The following is a 24,230-nucleotide window of genomic DNA, read 5'->3' as shown; positions in this document are numbered from 1 at the left end:
ATACAAACTACGATCTTGCAGGTCCCAGTATATGGGACTAGATTTTCGAAGCTCTCTTAGCGCTAAGATAATCGTTAATGTAAACATTAGCGCTGATAGAGCTTCGAAAATCTAGGCCTTGCGTCTCAAGATATCTGTCCACCTCACCGTAGGCAACGGCATATACGATGAGATTTAACAAGTGCTTCTGGTGGGCCGATTTCTCGCTTAATCCCAACAAATCTTCCATCGGTTAGATATCGATCTACCGCATGTACTGAACTACAAATAAGTTGTTGGTCCCGTGTTTGACTGAATACTCAGTGTGTGTCAACTACATACTATATTCCTAAAGATTTTAACTGCCAGTGACTGGAGAGTGAACGGGTGATTCGACACCCCTGCATCCGTTCATGCATGCCTGACATGGCAAACGCCCGGATCGCGCCTGAGAAGCTACAGTTTCAGCAACCAAGCATGCGCCGTCACATACATATAATCCTCTTATATCAGTACACTTCCTAACCTTAACGCTTGACCCTCTTAAATACCTGTACGACGAGATCCCTGGCCACGAGCCAGATCGTGAATATATTATGACCCGTTTTCCCAAAGTCATTGTTGACCCGAGGCGAGCATGGTGTTTCCAGTCACGAGGGGCCTCAGATACATAATAACTAGACCTATACATATATGTGTACCCGTGTACTTAAAAGAACATATCGCTACAGTACATCCATGTGACAGTCACTCAGGCGATATCCTTGACAATATATGCTGCATATTTAAATGTGTAACGTCACAATCTGGGGAATACGTTGTTTCTGTAGATCTTATTTGTTAATATTTGCACATAAATATGTAACACTTTATTTTTATTTACATGTGTATATATTAGTGTTATATAAATCGGAGAACGTATGTAACAACAAGTTTTGACTTCTACTTTACGACTTTGAATATGAAGGCACCTTGATGTTTGCTTTCAGATCCAAGAACTGCGTGCCTTTCGTATAACGCTACTGAGTTATGCAGACTGTTTAGTATTGGGTCCTTTCATACTGACTGGTTTGTGATCGCATCTGTGCTGCGTGGTTTTGCGAATGTAATATGACTATATTATATCATGCCATATCTAGGGATGTATATGAATGTCATATGTTTCCGCGTGGTTTTCTGAAAGTTATATATACATCAATATATATAAAACATGAAATGATATGTGAACTACAACGCTGATGTTGCTGATCACTGGATTGTCTGGCCCAGATTCAATTACTGACAGACCGCCGCCATGTAGCTGGAATATTGATGATTGCGGTTGACCACTTATTGTATGCGAGCAATCAACCTTTTCACCTCATCCTGTATCAGTTTGTGAAACAACTATCCTAATTCTGCAGAAAACAACTTTCCCCATCAGCTGAGAGTTAACGAAAAACTGTCATGTTTCATGACGATTTAAAGTGTGATTGTAAATTTGATTCCACCTGACGGTCTAGAAGCGGTCCCCATGTGCATGTATTGAGGAATCTATGTGCTGTGTGGTGTAAATGGAGAGTGTGATCCAAGTATAACGTATCGATGCCAAGCGCCTAACACTGCAATGCACCATTGCCACCATTGTTGACACTGGACCGTAGAAATGAACCACTCACAATACATTAAGACGCGGCATTAACTGTTGTGGATGATACATAGATCCTTACAAACATTTAATGACATATAATTTAGGACTCTAGTTCATTTCAAATTAGCCTTTTGTTCGAAAAGCCAAATGTCTAACACTGTTTCTTGTTGTGTTGTTTTCAAAGTGCGTGTCTCAAACGATTGCCCACATATATATGCCCACATATATATGCCCGCATGCACGCTCGCATGCACAAGGGCATACATACTTTGATGCTTTTCATAATCTCTCTATTCATACTCTCGATATCAGGAGACACAGTCTGCAGCTCTTCACTGGCTCTTACCACGATGCTATCTTCCCCGTTAGGCGGGTCTGTATGGTCTTACGTCATGGTTGGTAATATACCAGCCATTATACGACAGTAGACATCAATAAGCCATGTGCCATACTTAAACCGCGTTTGGGGATCGTACTTGGTGAACGCCGTGTACTCTATCTAATCCACAATGGTAAAATAAGCATGTTGTATCCTTCAATACCCTATGCCTATGCGGTACGTTATATCTAGTTCCATTGTAATTACTCTATCACCGGGAACATTCTTATCCAATTTGCATGTAAACGTATTCATAAAAATCTCTGATCCCGGCTTTTAACGTTAACGTTTTGAAAGGCTTATGAGCAAAGACAAGGCGGACAAGGCAGTTGCAAATCGCTGCCGGAGACTGAATCGATGTCCACATTAATCACTTTCTACAGGGGCTGTCTCCCGTCGTAACAACATAACCGTGACGTGATGCTGGGACGGTGATTGAACAACGGGACGTTACAGTAATGGCTATATGCGCAAACAGCACGTCCGAATGTCGTCCATTTGTGCAACGTGAAGTACTTTGAAATATATTTCCTCCTTTTACAAAGAATGGTTTATCGTTGTGACGTCGCTGGCATCATGGCAAAGTCTCGCTCGGAAACTCAGCTTGTAACTAGCAGTGTGCGGACACAACACGCTCGTCAGTCTGTCTCACCAGGGAGCCTATATAGAGAGTTATAGAGTATCCCTGGTCTCACAGAGGCAGAACCACATTATTTTCTCTACCACCAAACTCTCACTGCAATGCTTAAGGCCGTAAATGAAGCAAGTCTAGAGATCCTTAGGTTGAGGTGAATCGCCCAACTCACCGGGGCTACTTTTCAATTGAAATGGGTTTATTTGTTAATATCTGTAGTATATATGCTATACTACACATCCACGTGTCATTGGCTTCATTCTCTTCTTGTTATAGAAGCTTGTAGATACCAACTGTGTCTGAGACGGTTGATAACGGCAAGTCACTAGACTGTCTGTGGTAAATCGTAAATAGTCCATACATGTACAATGTAAGTTTGTGAGTGTGTGCAATAAATCGTTTCATAGCTTAATTCTGCGTTTAACTAGGGTAGGAAGGGGGTAAACAAGACCTGGGCAGATTTGTCAAATCAAATGTTTGATATCCACAACACGATGGTACAGCAGCATACTGGGTGTATATACGAGGGGATATCATTTCTACCACCGTTTCTTGACCTTGCACAGACCGGTTGAATAGAAGTCCTCTGATTTCATAGAAAACCAACCTCTTAAATCGGTCTCATGCATAACCATTTGTGTTGTTATAAGGCGATCTTCTTGACATGTGCCTCGTTTGGAAATTCCTTTTCCATCTCTCATGTGATGGGCTATCATCACCATAAACAGATTTCATCTCATCGTGAATCTGTCGTGAAATGCAACCAGTTAAATAAAAGAAACTTAATTACACTGCTTGCCTCAATCTTCTCCATACATTGGGGCACTGGTGTGTAGGAGCAAATAGCTCAAGACTCGATTTAGTGAATTAGTGATAGTTCTTGGTTCATTAACTGGACAAGGATCACTGATGGTACAATCACAAGTTTATCCTGATGGCTCAGTAACTTCTTGGTGATAATTGAAACTTTTTGATACCCTCTCGTTCTGTTGTAGAAGCCTCGCTGGCCGATGATCTGAGTGACTATTGTTCTCGGGAATATTCTGTTAACGTTGTACAATGCTGGTATAATTGTGGACGTTATTGTCATCATTCAACACCCAGCTGACCCATTATCTCAATTTAGACACAAGTTAACTAATCGTTGATCTGTTCCGGAAATAGAAGCTGGTGGTAAAAATAGATTTGCCATCAATACGCTCCTTTCGAAGACTGCCATTTCCGACATCAATGGATAATGCTCAGTGTCAATACAGACTGTACAAAGTATAAATAGACTGCAAAGTTCGATGTAATGGTAAACCGATTTAGTTTTAAAAGCAAATATAAACCATCAAGATTATTGCGCATAGCCGCTTTGCGGTGTGCACTGAAGTAAGATTGTTTCGAATGTTACATTAGTCCTATGTTTATGTACGAGCTTTAATTCACTGAAACAGTTTCAACAACTATGTTTCTGATTACAAAAATATTTAATCTTAGAACGACCACGAAAGATGTATCAATGCACCACCCACGCCCGTGATACAAATAGGGTCAGCCCAGCTCTCCTGTCTGTGTCTCTGGGCACCAACTACAGACATTGGTATACATATGTAGAGTGACTGTTGCCTCGCTCATTCTGGTTGTAAGTCAAGTAAATAAACAGCACATGCGGTTTTACTTTCTATGGCTTTCAGTATTTAACAGCGTTGGAAAATACCTCTGAATGAAATAATACTAGTGCGTGGCTGCCGGACGATATTTGAGCGCTAAGTAAGCTGTTCATGTGCAAGTGCCTCACATGAGGCCAGTGAATGAGTGAACTGGTTCACGTACAGCGGTCTGCGACAGGCTCGACTTTTCACTGGGAATATCTAGCAGCAGCTATCTAGATACTTTTTTAAACGTTTTTACACTTAATACAGAAAAAAATGCAAAATCCAGAATTTCTTCTGGAGTTTGTGGAACTAACGAGTGGTCAAAGGTATATTTGTTTGCTGTTCCAAGGCGCGCAAGCAAGAACATCTCCACATACAACTCCGGTCTCTGAAAACTAATACCAGCCAATGACGTGTACGCCTCACCTCAATGGTTAGGGTTTGGGGCAGTATTGAATATGCTGCAGAGCCGAGTCAGGTGCCAGACACTAGTTAGTCGAGATCTCCGAAATTCGCACCTCCTTTGGTCGCAGCTTAGAGATCCCACACTAACTCCCAGGGATGTCAGGGTGACCCGACGACACACCTGGGCCTGTCCACTCTGTATTTAACATGGGCCTTGCCGCTGCATTCACGTTTACAATGAAAGTGAGTGAGAATTGCCATCTTTCAGGTCACACTCTAATAGTGAGTGAGGTATCGCATCTAACGTCATTGTCTGAGAGGGAGTGAGGTATCGCATCTCACGTCATTGTCTGACAGTGAGTGAGGTATCGCATCTAACGTAATTGTCTGAGAGTGAGTGAGGTATCGCATCTAACGTCATTGTCCGAGAGTGAGTGAGGTATCGCATCTTACGTAATTGTCCGAGAGTGAGTGAGGTATCGCATCTTACGTCATTGTCTGAGAGTGAGTGGGGTATCGCATCTTACGTCATAGTCTGAGAGTGAGTGAGGTATCGCATCATACGTCATTGTCTGAGAGTGAGTGGGGTATCGCATCTTACGTCATTGTCTGAGAGTGAGTGAGGTATCGCATCTTACGTCATTGTTCGAGGGTGAGTGAGTGAGGTATCGCATCTTACGTAATTGTCTGAGAGTGAGTAAGGTTTATACTGATGTGGGTGTCTTCTAAGAGCGATGATACCAATGCTCTGAAACACCTCTGAGGCAGTCCTAGATTTAGTCATCTCATCATCTCGTTTCCCGTAACTATGTAAATGTTTATACCTCAAAACACAATATTTCAAGATCGATGTCTTCCTGGAACAAATGACTTGTAAGTTTTAATTGCAAGCCGAAGTGTAGTTATATGATTTATTCAAGTAAACACCACAACATTTGTCAAGGAGTGATACATTACTGATACAAACTGCCTGTAAATGTCTTACATCGGTTGAAACTGTTATACCGATATATGAGCCGTTGATTTACAGTCACCTACCAACAGTGCCCAACGTATGACGGGCTGCTGAGTAAGTGATCCGTGTTCAGCGCCATTGTGAACACCATGTCAGGTACAGTTCTGCACCGTGTGATGTAGGAGAGAAGCACATCGAGTCTATACTTGTTTGACGAGGGACGTAGTGGATCGGGACGTCAGACCCGGTGACTTGGAGTATTTCGACTCATCCGCGTACCCTGATGCCAGGATCGTTCACCACATCACCAAGCACTGGGTCCAAACTCGGTTATAGACACCCCTCAATATATGGCCCAAATAACAAAGATGGTTGCGGCGTTAACACAAACTGAAACAGTCGTCACTCGATAAACATCTCGTCCGTTCAGTACCCATCGGTCCACCATACACAATATCCTCTCATTCTACTTCAGGAAAGTCAGAGGTGAAGAAACCCAGTTTGACTGATGTACACTACGAACACGCACGTTAGTGCGCGAAGTCGTCTGCGTCATTCATGGACGCGGGCAAGTCGTCTTGTCACAACAACGGATACATCGGTTTATTCCTCCTTACTCAAAGATCGATGTACGACTCCGGTTGATTATCCACTACTGAATGCAGACACCAACTGAATAGTTAAGAACTTACTTACAGAATTATGAATATACCGAAGCTATTAAGATCTCACCTTTGCGTCCAATCGTGTTACGTTTAAACAACATATGTCAAAAGTAATACCTACATATGTAGAAATAGCATAATCGGATAACACTGGCGAAAGATGAGCCACTAAAATTAAACTGTCGTTGCCTGGAATATTGGTTATTAAAGTTCTAAAACGGACGGTGAGAGTGATATTTGAAATATACTCTTAAAAAAAGTAGGGGATCTTCATTTTTTTCATTTACGATTAAATATATTTAGGAGATTTATCGGAGTCAATCAATGTTGATATGATATTATGGAATGTTTTGTGAGTGCATCACCATTTGCACTTCCTTACAAACGTAGTTATTTGGAATGTAGCCGCTTTTGACAGATGATCGGTGTATGGCATGTAATTTGCATTGTACAATTTTCATTTTAAAACAAACGACTAGAAACAAACACTAACAAATGTATGATGCAAGATGAGTGTCAAAATTAATGTTCTAAGTGATTTCTCGACCTTCTTGAAAAAACGTCAAGCTCAAGAATGGGACCCCATGCACGTGTATGGGGCTACTGCGTTGTGCACATGCATAACATGCGTTGTGTTTAGGGGTGGTAATACAGGGAAATGGTGGTGCGTTCATAAGATGTCTGTCCTTGAAACCTTTGTTAACGTTTACACTTCCTATCCAAAAATTGAAAGTTCGTTATCCCCTACTTTTTAAGAGTATAGATAATGTAATACCTGGAGATTAACTCCTCTCATGTATGTCTGTTCTGGTCTTTACATCGCCTCCAACGTAGGAGAAATATGCGTAGCATTTAGGTATTCTCCCATTTGTCAGACAACCCAGTAGTCAGACAGATAAAAAATCAACAAACTGTCTGGTTGAGTACACAGCTAATCAATCCCCTGCTTGCTACCTCTTAATTGATCCACAAAGTACAGAACGGAGCAGAATTCTTTTACACGCAGACCGGTATCATCGGCATATGAGGTACAAATGACAATAACTGATAACCCTATGGCGGAATAGTAGTTAGCGTGAAGATTTTACAATTTGCATACCTTCTTTGCAGAATTTACGGAGATATTTTTAAATGTAAAGAGTGATTAAACTTACAACATTTTTGGTCTTTTTATAATGAAAGCTGGTATGTAACAAAACATTTGCATTTAAGAGTATAATGACAACCCCCATCATTCATACAACATAATTTACTTTCATCTATTGGTATACTACCTTCCTTTTTCAGCTGGTAAATGGTGTTGTGACGTACGAACATGAACTGAGGGACAACGTTAAATTCAAACTGAGATTTCAAACAGGGAATATGTGTGACTTTTTTTTTAAATTTACCACCTGTGAAAATTGACCTGTAAGACTGAATGAGCTGCATTTTCTATTCAGGAAGATGAAATAGGGGACTTTGAATTTCATACATAACTTCTATTACGCTATCAAAATGTTCTCCACACATGAAATCCAACTACAGCTGTGAATACTTCATTCAAATATGAATATTACACGGTTTTAACATCAGCAGAAAGAGTGACGCTACCTCATTCACAATAAAGCAAGAACAGTGGGGTACTTTTTCTTTGCAGGTAACAATCTTCTCATAAAACTTATGTGAACATTTTCAGTTTGTTGTAACTTTTAATATCCCCAGATTTCACAACCGTACAAGATTAGTTTCGCCATTGAATCAAAGCGAAATGGCTCACATCGCATTGATAAGTTCAACATTCGACTCCTGCGTTAAAAAATACATGGCTAGTTGACAGAGAATTGATTTAGATAACTACGAATATTTTCTATTAAAAATAACTCTAAGATGTTAATACGCAATAGCAGTTTTCCTTAGGTTCACCTAACTGGTTGAAACATGCAATATTGGGACATTCCCATTTATATATGGAGCTGCCCTAATTAATCCCTAGTCCAGTGACTAAAATTTATCCAGTTAATGCAGTGAAATCAGAACTCGTAGAGTAGTCAGTGCTCACACATGTGCATTAGAAAACATGTGACATGCACATGTGACTTGACTGATTGTGTGACTTTACTGAATGTTTGACATTTATGTGTGACCTGGATGAATGTGTGACTTGACTGAAGGTGTGACCTGGATGAATGTGTGACTTGGCTTGATGTGTGAGCTGGATGTGTGACCTGACTGCTTGTGTGACCTTCATGTGTGTCCTGACGTTCTTTCAAAATTGTTGTCGGAAAATGGTACACTCAAATATCTATGTTACGTCTCATCACATACTTTAAATTCTTTTCTGATATACCTATACACAACCCTGGCACACAGACCACCGACCTCTAATGAAAACAGCAGTCCAACTCGACACAGCAGGACACATTGCAGCCGTTACGGCGAACCCTCCCCTTCAACAGTACAGCCAATCCCATTGCGAGGATGGACGTGGATTTAGAATGTCGACTTTTATATATGACTTTTATATGTGAACCCGACTTGAGCGGAAAACAATCCGGAGGAGGAGTTACTTGATGTGGGGCAAAAGTCAAATATCTGATATCACACACTCACACACACACACACACACACACACACACACACACACACACACACACACACACACACACACACACACACACACAACACACACACAACACACACACACAACACACACACACAACACACACACAACACACACACACAAACACACACACAAAACAACACACACAAAACAACACACACACACAAACAAAACACACACACAAAACACACACACACAAGGGCGCGCGCGCACAAGCAAGCAAGCACGCACACCTGCCTACCAACCTACTTACATACCTACCTACCTACCTACATACATACACACACACACACACACACACACACACATACCTACCTACCTACATACACACATGCCTACCTACCTACCTACATACCTAGTTACATACCTACCTACCTACCTACATAGTTACATAAATACACATACCTACATACACACATGCCTACCTTCCTACCTACATACCTACATACCTACCTACCTACCTACCTACCTACCTACCTACCTACCTACCTACCTACATACCTACATACCTACCTACCTACCTACATACATACATACATACATACATACATACATACATACATACATACATACATAAATACAAGGTTCAGAAAATCAACAACATTATTACCTAAAGCGAATTTCTATTTATATATGTACCACAGTACATTACTGGAAAACAGCCTGACATGATGGCATGAATGATATTTGTAAAAGTTATCACGCCCAGTGGAATGCTTCACAGTTGAACATCAAAAGGTGCTTTAATGTGATAATCTTATAACACAGCGTGTCTGTAGGAGCCGCATGGCCCCTATCCGGAGTACACTGCAACACAAGGCACTCTAAAACAGCCAGTACTTCTCGGTTCAAAAGTGGAGACAATTGATTTGTCTCACCCGGCTATTGACTAATTTGTAAGATTCCAACATCCAAGGGATGCTAATTGCTGCAGTGTACAGGTCAATAAGTAATCAACGCTGGTTTGCCGGCACGACATAGGTGTGACTTGGATGGTTAGTGAAGGGTTCAACTGCATTAGTTTACGTATGTAACTACTTGAGCGACACCGATCACTCTGTTGGCCTAGAGGGTCGTGCACGAGGCAATTCAAACACGACATTTAGTATTTTCTCACATGTAATCGTTCGAGATTGAGTTTCCAAGATTCGCTTTGGGTAAGCGGAATGGTTTAATCAAAGAAACAACCCTTGTGTGAGATTGTTGTTCCACGATCATGTTTGGTAGCCGTGCTGGTTATGTGTTCTTACACCAAGCAAGATACAGCTCGGTTCTTGCAAGTGAAGGCTCGGTTGTACATTAATCACTGCAGGAGATTTCGGATTGTTTGTCAACATTTGATCAGAATGTACAGATTGGTAATAAAATATCGACATGCTAGCTTCATAAAACTACTTTGGATAATTAGACTTTAGTTTTAATTGTATCACTGGGGAATGATATGCCATCATAGATCATATATTTCTTCACAATGATTGATGATAGGTTTTTCAACACTAACGTAATGCAGCGGGGACAAGTTCCAATGACGAATATTTTTTTTCCTTATCAAAAACCAGGCTTTGTACAATGCTAACCCAGCACCTACAACTACCTGAAAACACACCCTGCCTCTTGATAATACACCCTGCTACCCGACAACACACCCAGTTACACCATGCCTATGTCTTCTGGACGCTGTGTCAAGGCGACCTGGTACGTACAAACATGTCTGTCAAGTCATCTCGTTGACGACATCCTGCACCAGACAATGTTGTTAGGTGGACGGCGTAAATCATAGGAGAACGACCTAGACAGACACAACGAGGACTGGCAGTGCAAACAAGCTGGATCATATAGACCTGCCTGGGTCACACCGAGTGTAAGGCTAACCACACCCTCTCCTCACGGTTGTGACGATGCATCTGTCCTGTAAGACGTAACACACATTGCGACAGACTTGCAATTAATCGATCGTACAGGAAGTGCCACCAAAGGAGAAATCGATGTTACGGTGGCTGCTCAAACCCTACCAGAAACTGTCTGGACGATCATCTGGTACATGAGGTAAAGCGCTTTGGACGCCGGGTCATGATCCTTGTATGGTGGGTGGCTGCGTGCTTGCGTGCGTGCGTGCGTGCGTGCGTGCGTGCGTGTATTGGGTGTGTCGCGTTTCAGCTTGGATATCCGAGACTGACGCAGTATTCTGGCAAATGCACCAGACCTACTGCTATCCCTTAAAGACGAGTGGAAGGCATAATTGTAGCAAGTACCATCTGTAAACGTCTTTTCTAATGATGTGATCGAGAATCGAACCTCGACCATTCCACTCTCCAGTGACAGGATGTATTAACTATTTGACGGAGGATGTCATCAACTGATAATGTGTCCTGCCTTGTTGTTCGATAAACTAGTTGGACAGTAATGTACACAGAATGTCAAAACAATTGGTCCTATAATAATGAACTCTGACGTTATGAAATAGGCCAAGCGTTATGACATTACGGCCGCGTGTGTCAGGGGCCATATTGTGCAGACAGAGGTACACACAAGCTTGTGAATCATACATGACTTCACCTGTGTATTGTATGTCAAGCCTGGTCACATTCGGCGTTACTTGAATAGGACTCCATGAATGTACAACAAACGGGATTCCAAGAACATCAGATCTGTAGCCGATGATTTTGTTTTTCTTGCTACATTTTTTCTTAATTCGGAGGAACACAGAACATATATATGCAAAGCTCAAGTTATCCGCTATGCTAAAAAATATACACGTTTCCAACTTTGCCACGCTGCATAGTTCTGTCATGACGAACGTGTACGTGCGGTAGAGGCAATGTGATCTCGATCAGCAGACACGCAGAACTCGTACATTGGTATCTCTATGGAACCCGCTTCATTTGGTCATCATGGTATATTACTATGGCTTACGTTAAGTATGGACAACTGGTCACATGTTTCTCGGCTTTATTATAATGAAACAACAACACCAAGCAGTCAAAGTTCATCCGATGTTTTATCTGATTATAGTCAATCCCTTATGAACAAATTCGAATGTCATTAATTTAGAACAAATCACATAAAATCCGCACTTTTAAGAGTACCAACGTTTTAGTCGATGAAACATTAAGCTCCGTGTATAGTCGATAGATGGATGCCATGAATAGAATGTGAATTTCAACAAGCGCAGTAACTTCGAAGAGGAGACTTACAACAAATCAGAACATTACTGATAACTCTCTAAAACGATTCTATCATATATATTCAAATTGAAATCCTCATCGAGTGTCAAATAAACGCTCAGAATGGGCGACATAGTGTGAAACTATTACGTCCACAATTATTACGTGTGAAACTTGGCATGAGGAAAACAAGATTGAAACATTTGCATTGGATAAATATCAATATCGCATGAGAGCCCACTTCCTGATCAGTCACAAACTACGCATCATACATCTCTTTATCTCCGTTACTTGTTATAAATGTAATAAATATTCAGTGAGGCTAAATTATGAAAGTAACCTGGGACATGGTTAAATACACATACTTAATACCGCATGGTGATGTAGTTGGTAATCATCACGTGCTGACTTAAAGAGCCCGTGCACACACTGTATGGTGCATAGCGCCTGACTGATGACGTTCAGAGACAGTACACACACTGTACAGTATCTAGTGCTTCGCTAGTGATTGACAGAGCCCATGCACACACTGTGCAGTGTGTAGTGCTTGACTGGTGATTCACAGAGCCCGTACACACGCTGTACAATATATAGTGCTTGGCTAGTGATTGACAGAGCCCGTACACACACTGTACAGTATGTAGTGCTTGGTCGGTGATTGGCAGAGTCCGTACACATACTGTACAGTATTTAGTGCTTGGTTAGTGATTGACAGAGCCCGTACACACACTGTGCAGTATCTAGTGCTTAACTGGTGATTAATAGAGGCCGTACTCACACTGTATAGTGCATAGCGTTTGTCTGGTGTTGGTCAATCCGCACAATCCAATGATCAGCAGCTCGAGCTTTAATCTACGTAATTAGGATAGGACAACAACTGAGAAAACCCGTACACACCCTGTCCAGTACATATCGATTGGTCCATACACACACTACAGCATCGAGTGGCTGAAGATTTACGGACACGAAGAGAGATGTCTACCCTGATGAACAGCCACCCTCACTGACTCACTACAAGACCACAACTGGGTCACCTCCATCCCCCTCACACACGGTACCCCCGTACTCGAACCTGATCACTGAGCTTGACCAGCGAACGCTTTTACTGCTGGGCAACCCGGTCACCGAGTTAGCTCCTCTGACAGACAGGGTAAACCTGAGCAGCCTCAGAACCCGACAGGCTGTTATACTGAAGGTCACCTCGGAACAATCATTGTTCCACATCCGGCAAACAGATGGCTGCTCACAAGCAGAAAGTCATGACGAATCATGCAGTCAGTGGCATAGTTTGACAAAAACAATAACATCACGGAAACAAAGACATCGTACTCCTTAAAAGTGAGACCTTTACAAGTCAGGTGAGCTGAAAACGTTCCCATGCGTTAAAGGAACGCGCCATCTACTGATATGGCCTGTGGAGATTTCGGGTGAGAATACCCAAACAGCCCGTGCTTGTCAACCCGTCACTGAACTGCGTGGTCCACACACGATTATTTAGGAGGAATCACCGACCGCCAGTAAGCGCGTCACACAGGTGCGAGTTCACCAGTGCATCGCACATAAACTCATTCGTTTCTGGAAATGTGTGAAGCAAATACATAAAGAGCGCAGGACCTCCTTTGACAGTTGCGACGATACTTGACAACCTATATTCATGTATGTACTACAAGCGGCTGTGTCCTGGACACAGTAGGTGATTGTAGCTTAAATATACTAGAACCAAATAAAACTGTAACATGCATATAAGGAAAATAGTTCATACTCGAAACCCATTTCCTTAAGTTAAGCCCTGGAAAATAACAAAACCAAACTGTAAGAAAGCAAATGAACGTAGGACTAAATATTCACAGGCTGATTTAACCGCCAACTAGTTAAACTACATAGGTAGCAATGCTATATATGTGGATGCTATATCCAGGGGATTGCGACACATGCTGCTGAACAGTTATCAATGTCAATAGTCGAGAAATGGCTGTGTTGACAGGATAATGACATACCGCTGTGAGGATAGACACACACCCGTCGTCTACCTTGTACTACTCGTCAGAACATCAAGCTGTTGTCATCACTGTAAAAAGCTAGTGCCTCGATCAGCTTTAACGTCAGAGGAAGGGTTGCAGCTTAAGAAAATATTTTGGTTGTATAATTTTTAGTGTAAGCGACTATTTATAAAGCATATGTTTGTCGATTTCCCAACTATATGACGGAGGTCCCGACCTGAAAAGCCGGTGATAGACAGCATGAGCATCAATCTGTACAACTGGGATACCATGGTATGCAGCGCCTGTGATCACCCGTTAGTCGCCTCTTAGACAAGCATGGGTTGCTGAAGGCGAACTCTACCCCGGATGTTCAGGATGTACAAAGTTTCTGACTTTGTGAGTAGTGGGCAGCTACCGGGTGTCACTTGGACTGCTTCTCCAAAGTGAAATCCCGACAGAACTCTCTCTACAGTGTAGACATCCGAACCCACAGCGAGGAATGGTTGAACTGACTGATATGGTGAATGTGTGATGTTATGTAACGCTGCAATCAGGAATGTTCCACCTATATGTCAGTCATATATGTAAATAATCGAGCCAGGGCCAGACAATCCGGGAAAAGACATTATATACATCGATATGTACAATTTGTGCATCCACTAAGTCAACTGTCCTGACAGTAAATGTCGGTAATCGCCTCAAGCACGGACTGCAGAAGCTCAGTTAAATAAACCGAATCTTCACGGACAAAACTGGAAATTATTCATCGAAATTAAACCACGTGCGTGAATACATGAATACTTTAATGGAGTAGACATTCCTCACTGAACTTGATAATGGTTTCAACAAATAAACTTGTCTGGCAGAATGAGTGAATCGTTTAATGAAACAAACCTGTCCGATTGGACTGAGCAGTGAATGGTTCAATGAAATGAACTTATATGTTTGGACTGAACGGTTAATGGTTCAATTAAATGAACTTGTCTGTTTGGACTGAACGGTAAATGGTTCAATGAAACAAACCTGTCCGATTGGACTGAGCAGTGAATGGTTCAATGAAATGAACTTGTCTGTTTGGACTGAACGGTTAATGATTCAATGAAATAAACCTGGATGACTGAACTGAACGGTGAATGGTTCAATGAAATAAACCTGTCTGATTGGACTGAACGGTGGATGATTCAATGAAATAAACCTGTCTGATTGGACTGAGCGGTGGATGATTCAATGAAACAAACCTGTCTGATTGGACTGAGCGGTGGATGATTCAATGAAATAAGCCTGTCTGATTGGACTGAACGGTGGATGATTCAATGAAATAAACCTGTCTAACTGGACTGAGCGGTGGATGATTCAATGAAATAAACCTGTCTAACTGGACTGAGCGGTGGATGATTCAATGAAATAAACCTGTCTGTTTTGAATGGTGAATGGTTTAATGAAATGATCCTGACTGATAAGACTCAACAGTGTATGGCTTAACGGACTCATCCTGAGAGTCCCACCAACACATCACCAGCGATGCTCCGCACAAGCCCCTTATATGTACGTGCATGGCGAGCAGTAAATGTGCATCTTTTCTCGAGGACGAAATGTTGTGTCCCAGAAAATGTGTGACAGAAAGCATCCGGCGTCGTTACCGCAGTAGGTGTAAGGCTGTCGGAACCTTCTGTACAATGTTGACATGCGAGAAATCTACATCTACTCCATTCCTGCTCTGAAACATTCACGGGAGGTCTTGCTCAAAGAGTCTGGTATGTACCTCACTGGCCTTCGCCACACTACACTGAGTGCATGTACTTCAACGCTGTCTTAGTTCAGTATTGCTGTTATGTCATGGCATGTGAGTGAGTGAGTGAGTTTAGTTTTACGTCGCACTTAGCAATATTCCAGCTATATGGCGACGGTCTGTAAATAATCGAGTCTGGACCAGACAATCCAGTGATCAACAACATGAGCATCGATCTGAGCAATTGGGAACCGATGAAATGTGTCAACCAAGTCAGCTAGTCTGACCACCCGATCCCGTTAGTCGCCTCTTACGACAAGCATAGTCACCTTTTATGGCAAGCATGGGTTGCTGAAGGCCTATTCTACCCCGGGACCTTCACGGGTCTCATGGCATGTCATTTTGACGTGGAGGAAAGCTCAAAAAGTAAGGCAGATCTCGGACCATAACCACTTTGGTTAACGCTACAAGCACACGGTGCTGACAAACCCCTGAGCAGTCAGATGTGTGATTTTATAGACTATTATTGGCATCATGTACATCTAAATAACCCAACAGCAAACATTATATTACTTGACATTTGGCAGGCATATCTTCATAATGCAGTACATCCCCAAGGGGGATATCCGTTTAAGACACCCTCAAGCAGTCCGAACACTCGACCCTACGAGACACTGAGAATATCCCATGAACACGGTGACAAATATATAACATGCTCACCGTCTTGGACAAGAGATGAGTTCATTTATCGGACTCGTTGGAGATATATGTCATAATCTTATCAATCACGTCCACAGGATAAATAAACGATGTGTACTGTACACAATACGTCAACTGAATTAAACCACTTTTGTCCCTCATCTCCTCAAATAACTCCATTACTGCACTCGGCTACTGCAAAGCTTTTGTAGGTTTCACTCAAGGGGAAAAGATTTGCAGTGTTCTCCATGGGGCGCCGCTTGGTAAACTATTGGCCATACACAAGCGCTGGAGATCGATACCATGACTCATACAGATGTAGGTGTGAGCTGGTCGGCTGCCTGAGACGACGGCGCGTTCCAGCAGCAGCAACAACAGCATTACAACGTTGAGTTGGACTCATATACAGCCTTTTCAGTTATTCTACTTTTCAGGAACAAATGTTTGTTTAACATTTGGTGGCCATATAGCCATTCACCTAGTGGGTGGCAGGTTAGGTTAATGTTCACGAACTTCTGGTGGACGAATTCAATAATAACAGCATCGAACACGACGGAGTGGAACGGTGTCCATGGTGCCAATCTGTAGTTGCAGCTGGTATATTGCTTATTGAAGCGCAAAACAACACCCTTTCACTAACACGTGTAACCACGCGATGTGTACTTTAGTAGATCAGTCACCAAGCACGTACACATGCCTTGTGTTATAGAGTTGGAGCTCTTTCGTAGGACCACTTTAAAAACTATGAAAGGGGATATCATGGTATACCCCGACAGGTGAATAACATAACAGACTATGTGGGAACGCCGCCATAATCCTCAAGTCATGCAACATGACTTAATTAAACTGTACCATGCTAGCCGGATCAAATGTTCAAATGCAAATGTGAAATTGAAGATGAGGTCTTGTGTGAGTTGACAGCAAATAACTGACACTACCAGTGGGTGCTCAGACCTCCATAACGGGCCGGCAGTGTACGCCAACTCACAGACATACACATTGTGTAAGAGGATATTAAATGTTAAGCATTGTGAAACCTGTCGATATCATTGTGGGTTAATGTTATGGGCGCCTCAATAGGGTGACCTATATAGCATGTGTACTAACATGCGTGTAATTCTCACAATAACGTTCAAATGTCCGGTGTGAAACAATCTGAAATAATCAATCATTAGGTTCGGTACATTTATATGAAGTCAGTAAATTTAGCAAGTCAAATGACCTCATGAAAAAGAGGAAACTATGAATTTCATAAAACCAGTAAACACCCAACCCGAAAGTATGTCTCGCATCATAATGATGATGAGGGCCAGGTATCGATCACTACATCCTCCCCTACACACTGTCATCACACACACACACACACACACACACACACACACACACACACACACACACACACACACACACACACACACACACACACACACACACACACACTGCATCATATATCCTATAGGTGTGTACACGCACACACACATTGTATTATATATCCTATAGGTGTGTACACACACACACTGCATCATATATCCTATAGGTGTGTACACACACACACACATTGTATTATATATCCTATAGGTGTGTACACACACTCAGTGCATCATATATCCTATAGGTGTGTACACACACACACACACACACACATTGCATCATATATCCTATAGGTGTGGCCACACACACTGCATCATATATCCTATAGGTGTGTACACACACACATTGTATTATATATCCTATGGGTGTGTACATACACACATTGTATTATATATCCTACAGGTGCGCGCGCACACACACACACACACACACACACACATTGTATTATATATCCTACAGGTGTGTACACACACACACAGTGCATCATATATCCTATAGGTGTGTACACACACACAAACACACACACACACACACCATGTCTATTAATACACAGCTTCAACACGTGTCCTTCTACCTGCAGATGTACTGCGTGTCTATCTGTCTTATTCAATCAACATCCGCATGATGTGTGTCTACCTATATCCTGGTTCTACACGGGTGAATGTACATCCAGATATAACAAATATCCACCTATATCCAGATTCAACGCGTGGCTGTGTTCATATGAACCACAAGATCAAAACGTGAACATTCATATACAGATGTACGAGGTGTCTTCATATATGCAGCCCATAAACGCGCCTGTACTCTGGATTAACGAGTTTACATTCACATGCAGATGTACGAGGTGTCTTCATATACTCAGATCCTACACGTGTCTGTACATTGGTTTAACGAGCTGGTGTCTACATATACTCGGATCCTACACGTGTCTGTATATTGGTTTAACGAGCTGGTGTCCACATATACTCAGATCCAACACGTGTCTGTATAATGTTTTAACGAGCTGGTGTCCACATATACTCAGATCCAACACGTGTCTGTATATTGGTTTAACGAGCTGGTGTCCACATATATTCAGATCCTACACGTGTCTGTATATTGGTTTAACGAGCTGGTGTCTACATATATTCAGATCCAACACGTGTCTGTATATTGGTTTAACGAGCTGGTGTCTTCATATACTCGGATCCTACACGTGTCTGTATATTGGTTTAACGAGTTGGTGTCTACATATACTCGGATCCTACACGTGTCTGTACATTGGTTTAACGAGCTGGTGTCTACATATACTCAGATCCAACACGTGTCTGTATATTGGTTTAACGAGATGGTGTCCACATATACTCAGATCCAACACGTGTCTGTATATTGGTTTAACGAGTTGGTGTCTACATATACTCGGATCCTACACGTGTCTGTATATTGGTTTAACGAGCTGGTGTCCACATATATTCAGATCCAACACGTATATTGGTTTAACGAGCTGGTGTCTACATATATTCAGATCCAACACGTGTCTGTATATTGGTTTAACGAGCTGGTGTCCACATATACTCAGATCCTACACGTGTCTGTATATTGGTTTAACGAGCTGGTGTCTACATATACTCGGATCCTACACATGTCTGTATATTGGTTTAACGAGCTGGTGTCTACATATACTCAGATCCTACACGTGTCTGTATATTGGTTTAACGAGCTGGTGTCTACATATACTCGGATCCTACACGTGCCTGTATATTGGTTTAACGAGTTGGTGTCTACATATACTCGGATCCAACACGTGTCTGTATATTGGTTTAACGAGCTGGTGTCTACATATACTCGGATCCTACACGTGTCTGTATATTGGTTTAACGAGCTGGTGTCCACATATATTCGGATCCTACACGTGCCTGTATATTGGTTTAACGAGCTGGTGTCTACATATACTCGGATCCTACACGTGTCTGTATATTGGTTTAACGAGCTGGTGTCCACATATACTCAGATCCTACACGTGCCTGTATATTGGTTTAACGAGTTGGTGTCTACATATACTCGGATCCTCCACATGTCTGTATATTGGTTTAACGAGCTGGTGTCTACATATACTCAGATCCAACACGCGTCTGTATATTGGTTTAACGAGCTGGTGTCTACATATACTCGGATCCAACGCGTGTCTACCGATATGCAACTGGCACGTGTTCACTGAAATATCAAGATTATATAAACAATCCACGTGTCTTCGTACATAGTTGAACCTAATCTCACTCACCTAGTCTCACTCACATTCGACATAATAACAATCACAGACTTCGACAGTCCCTACATACATACTGATGTATTTTAGTGTATTTTGTGTGAAGCTGTAAACACAAGACATGTGCATTATATATATATATATATATATAGAGAGAGAGAGAGAGAGAGAGGGAGGGAGAGAGAGAGAGAGATTCACCAAGCTGTGATTTGTGACAGAGATTCACCAAGCAGTGATCTGTGATATGGTGTCATACAACGAAGAACCTACCGAGTGTCGGTCTGATCCCATATGTCGGGGTACATCGAAGGAGCGGTTGTGTCGGATCACAGGCCGTTCACGCCGTCGTCTCTGGTTGGGGACTGACTGCGTCCTATGGTGCGGTCCTCGGTTCATCTTGGAGTAACAGTTCGACCGGATCCAACTGATAACGCACTGATCACTTCAACCAGGTGGATTCATGAACAAGCCCTAATCCTCAGTTAATCCACCGTAAATAATGCGCAAAACATATAGAAAATGAATAATGAAATCTGTACCGTGGATTAAGTTTTCCAGGCTCATACAAATGGGTCCTTGGCCTAGAATTAGCAGGTCATTCAGTTGCCACCAGTTTTTAACTTGGGTGAAAATAGATCCAGATGTTCTCGAGCAGACGACAGTTCCACAACGAGGATCACGTAATACACGAACAATGAACGCCACAATCAAATAAGAAAACACAACCGGACACAGCACAAACACTCACTGCAAACGCCAGAAACGTATACAGAAGGACACTGATCACTTAGCCTTCAACACGCACTGAAAGGTGTCCATGTAATCCCTCAATCGACTCTCCAATTGAAACTTTGAAATATCCGCGCCTGCTCTTCCTGCCGCGCGTCAATATCGATTAATCGCCGAGGCCCTTCCTCAAAATAATCTAAACCCTGTCCTCACAATCTCCGTGTAGACAGAAGTAACTCTTTCTGTCCCACTTCTACGTGAGCTCAGCTGTGTTTCGTTCACAACACCGTAGCCCTGGCTAGACATGCTGTAGTGTTGCCATCTCTGGCGACGTCCATGTGAGTGTAGGTGTAAACATCACTGCGGGACTTCTGTGGAGCGAACAACACCATACCTTCTTGTAAACGTTTCACTGTCATCAAGGAAGTACGTTTTTGTTAAGTCATTTGGCGCGTATCCCAAAGCGAGCTTTCACACTATCAGCCCAATTGTAATACAGGTCGACCGTCGTGTGAAGATTGAATTTGGGCTCTGCGGTATAGACTGTGAAGCAGTTGACTGCAGTGCCATTGAACACAGTGTAACACGAGAGAAGAGCCCGCTCGCCTCTGCAGTTGAAATCGTATGTGCATATACTTACGAGCGGAAAAGACAGATTTTCCAAAAGTCAGTCGTTCCAAATTCCTGCTGAAACACTGCGGCCGTTGTGACGAGGTATTACACACGTCTGTGTTCAGATAAAAGCTGAGTTGAACGATTCATGCGTGTAGTATTTGTCAATTCGACGTCTGCCTTGGGCAATTGAGTGGGGCCCATATAGGGAGAGACATTGTCTGCTCGGTAAATGCCGCAACTCTCAACTTCCACAGCGAATGTTGGCGCAGTTGGACTGAGCTTGCAGCTGGAATGCTAAGGTGCACTACAAATGGTGCAACCAACTCATATCGGCACAGTGAACCCGAGATTGTAGCAGATCAGATGATGACAGGGAATGCAACTGTCGGACTGTTCAATCTGCAGAAAAGTGTCTTTCAGGTGACTAGGGGTGTTTAAAGATCCTCCTCCTCAATAAATTTGTATGTACACTGTAAGTATATTTCCGTAGCAGGAGGACCTAACATTTTGGTTGGTTAGTTTTGGTGACTATTTCATTTGACGGACCAAAGAATTAGAATATTAACCAAAATAATGAGTGGCTAAAGATCAAGACAGTACATGAACAAAGCACTAGATGTGAAGTGACTAGAGGACTACGTGTGTGTTGGCTTAAGGACTTGAAGTGTTGTGACTGGAGGACTAGATGTGTGGTGAACAGAGGACTAGATGTGTCTTGACAGAGGGTCTAGATGCAAGTTGACTGGATGACCATGCAGATGTGTTGTCACTGGGAGACTAGATCTGTGGTGACTAGATGTGTAGTAACTGGTGTGGTGACTATTAGATGTGTGGTGACTGGGGGACTAGATCTGTGGTGAATGGGAGACTAGATGTGTGGTGACTGGGGGTCTAGATGTATGGTGCACAGAAGACTAGATGTGTGGTGCACAGAAGACTAGATGTGTGGAGACTGGGGGTCTAGATGTGTGTTGACTGGTTGGCTAGATGCGTGGTGACTGGGAGACTAGCCAGATGTGTGGTGACTTGAGGACTGGATGTGTGGTGAGCAGACGACTAGGTATGTTGTGACTAAAGGTCTACATGTGTAGTGACTAGAGGACTAGAGGAGTCTGGTTACTGGAGGACTAGATGTGTGGTGACTAGAGGAATAGACATGGCGTGACTAGAGGACTAGATGTGTGTTGACTAGAGTACTTGTAGTGTCTTGACTGAGGGATTAGATATGTGGTGACTGGGGAACTACATGCCTGTTATGTGTGGTGACTGTTGGAGTAGGTGTATATTGTGACTGCTGGACTGGATGTGTGGTGTCTGGAGGACTAGATGTGTGATGACTTGGGGACTAAAGGTATTGCCACTACAAGACTAGATGTGTGGTGTCTGGAGGACTAGATGTGTGGTGACTTGGGGACTAAAGGTATTGCCACTACAAGACTAGATGTGTGGTGTCTAGAGGACTAGATGTGTGGTGATTGGGGACTAGATATGTGGTTACTAGATAACTATATGTGTGGTGACTGGAGATGGAGATGTGTGGTGACAGCATGACTAGATGTGTGGTGACAAGGATGTCTCGTGAGTTGTTAACTATATATGTGCAGTGACTGGAGGACTAGATGTGTTGTGACTGGAGGACTGTATATGTGTGGTGACTGGAGGTCTCTAGATGTGTGGTGTGGTCGGGGGACTATAGACGTCTCGTGAGTAGAGGATTATAGATGTGTGATGGCAATGGGATAGAGAGGAGGTACCTTTGAAAATGCTCAGAATACAGGTACTTTGTATTCTTTACAATTACTACATCTTGAAAACGAAATAAAGTACGAGAAGGAGGTGACATACTGATGTCATTCTGGACTCCAGACTCCAGGCTCTGTGACATTTGAACAAACTTTAACGTGCAGTAATCAAGTTCTTGCAGAAACAGCGCTTAATTAATATCAATAGGCGTCAGTGACAACATCAACATCACTTCCTAGGCCAGTGTAAAGAAGCAGTTAAACATAAGGGGGGGTGGCAGTAGAGGCTAGATTCCATTGTCACGGACACTATGGCATAGAATAAAGTATATCAGCTCGTTTGGGCTCCAAAGCTTCTGACATCTGATCAAAACACACAGTACATGGCGTGCTCTTTGGCTTTTGATGTCTAGCCCAGGTACAAGCCGATTCAGAAAGTTTTTTGTTTTGCAACCACTGGACAATAGGTGAGGGTGAGGTTCACCTAGAGCATATTGCATTAAACCAGGGGCAACTCTGACAACGAAAGAACCAAACAAAGGGAAGACTGGGAAGTTTGGGACATCCTCAGTCCTGGAGAATCGAGTGATTAATAATAGTGGATTATCTTTTAGACAATACACGGAACACTTTCAAGGCGAGTACGGGATGAAAATATGGCAAGTTGTCGTATACAAATACTGTCCGATTTATTGTCACATTTACAAATCCAAAAGGATTTCACTGGGTAACACAAATGGATAACATTTGAATACATACTGACTTGAGTTTGTACTCGTATTGTTATACCAGAAGCTGTGGATTAAATTATTAGATATGTGGCAGTCACTGCGTTAAGCGATTGAATATTAAGCGATGGTATTTGCAACGTATGTAACACAGTCTAGATCGTCGTAAATGCTTTAGCATTTCGAGATGTTGTTTACCATCTTTGCTAGGAAAACGTCGGTGGCTCAGACCTAACATTTAACGGGTTTACAATGTTTGGGTACAGAATACATATGTGAAAGATAACAACTACGCCTATACAAACGTGCAGCAGTTGAAATGTGATAAGCATGT

The 24,230-nt window shown here is 42.4% G+C and overlaps 1 protein-coding gene across 2 annotated transcripts in view; it reads right to left on the bottom strand.

Annotated features, from left to right (window-relative positions):
- The window catches only part of LOC137277358 (E3 ubiquitin-protein ligase NEDD4-like), a 77,654-nt gene extending 56,040 nt beyond the window's left edge, over nucleotides 1–21,614 (bottom strand). The window contains exon 1 of one of the 2 annotated variants that reach the window (XM_067809053.1): nucleotides 20,353–21,614. In XM_067809053.1, the coding sequence (XP_067665154.1) occupies nucleotides 20,353–20,478 (126 nt within the window). In that variant the 5' untranslated portion in view covers nucleotides 20,479–21,614. The remainder of the gene's footprint in view (nucleotides 1–20,352) is intronic. The other variant, XM_067809052.1, reaches the window with a different exon arrangement.
- Nucleotides 21,615–24,230: the final 2,616 nt, after the last annotated feature.

This window comes from Haliotis asinina, chromosome 3 (assembly GCF_037392515.1).
Source record: "Haliotis asinina isolate JCU_RB_2024 chromosome 3, JCU_Hal_asi_v2, whole genome shotgun sequence".
Lineage (NCBI taxonomy): Eukaryota > Metazoa > Mollusca > Gastropoda > Lepetellida > Haliotidae > Haliotis > Haliotis asinina.
Note: the sequence above shows the minus strand (reverse complement) of the source record. Positions and strands in the feature narration are given on the sequence as shown.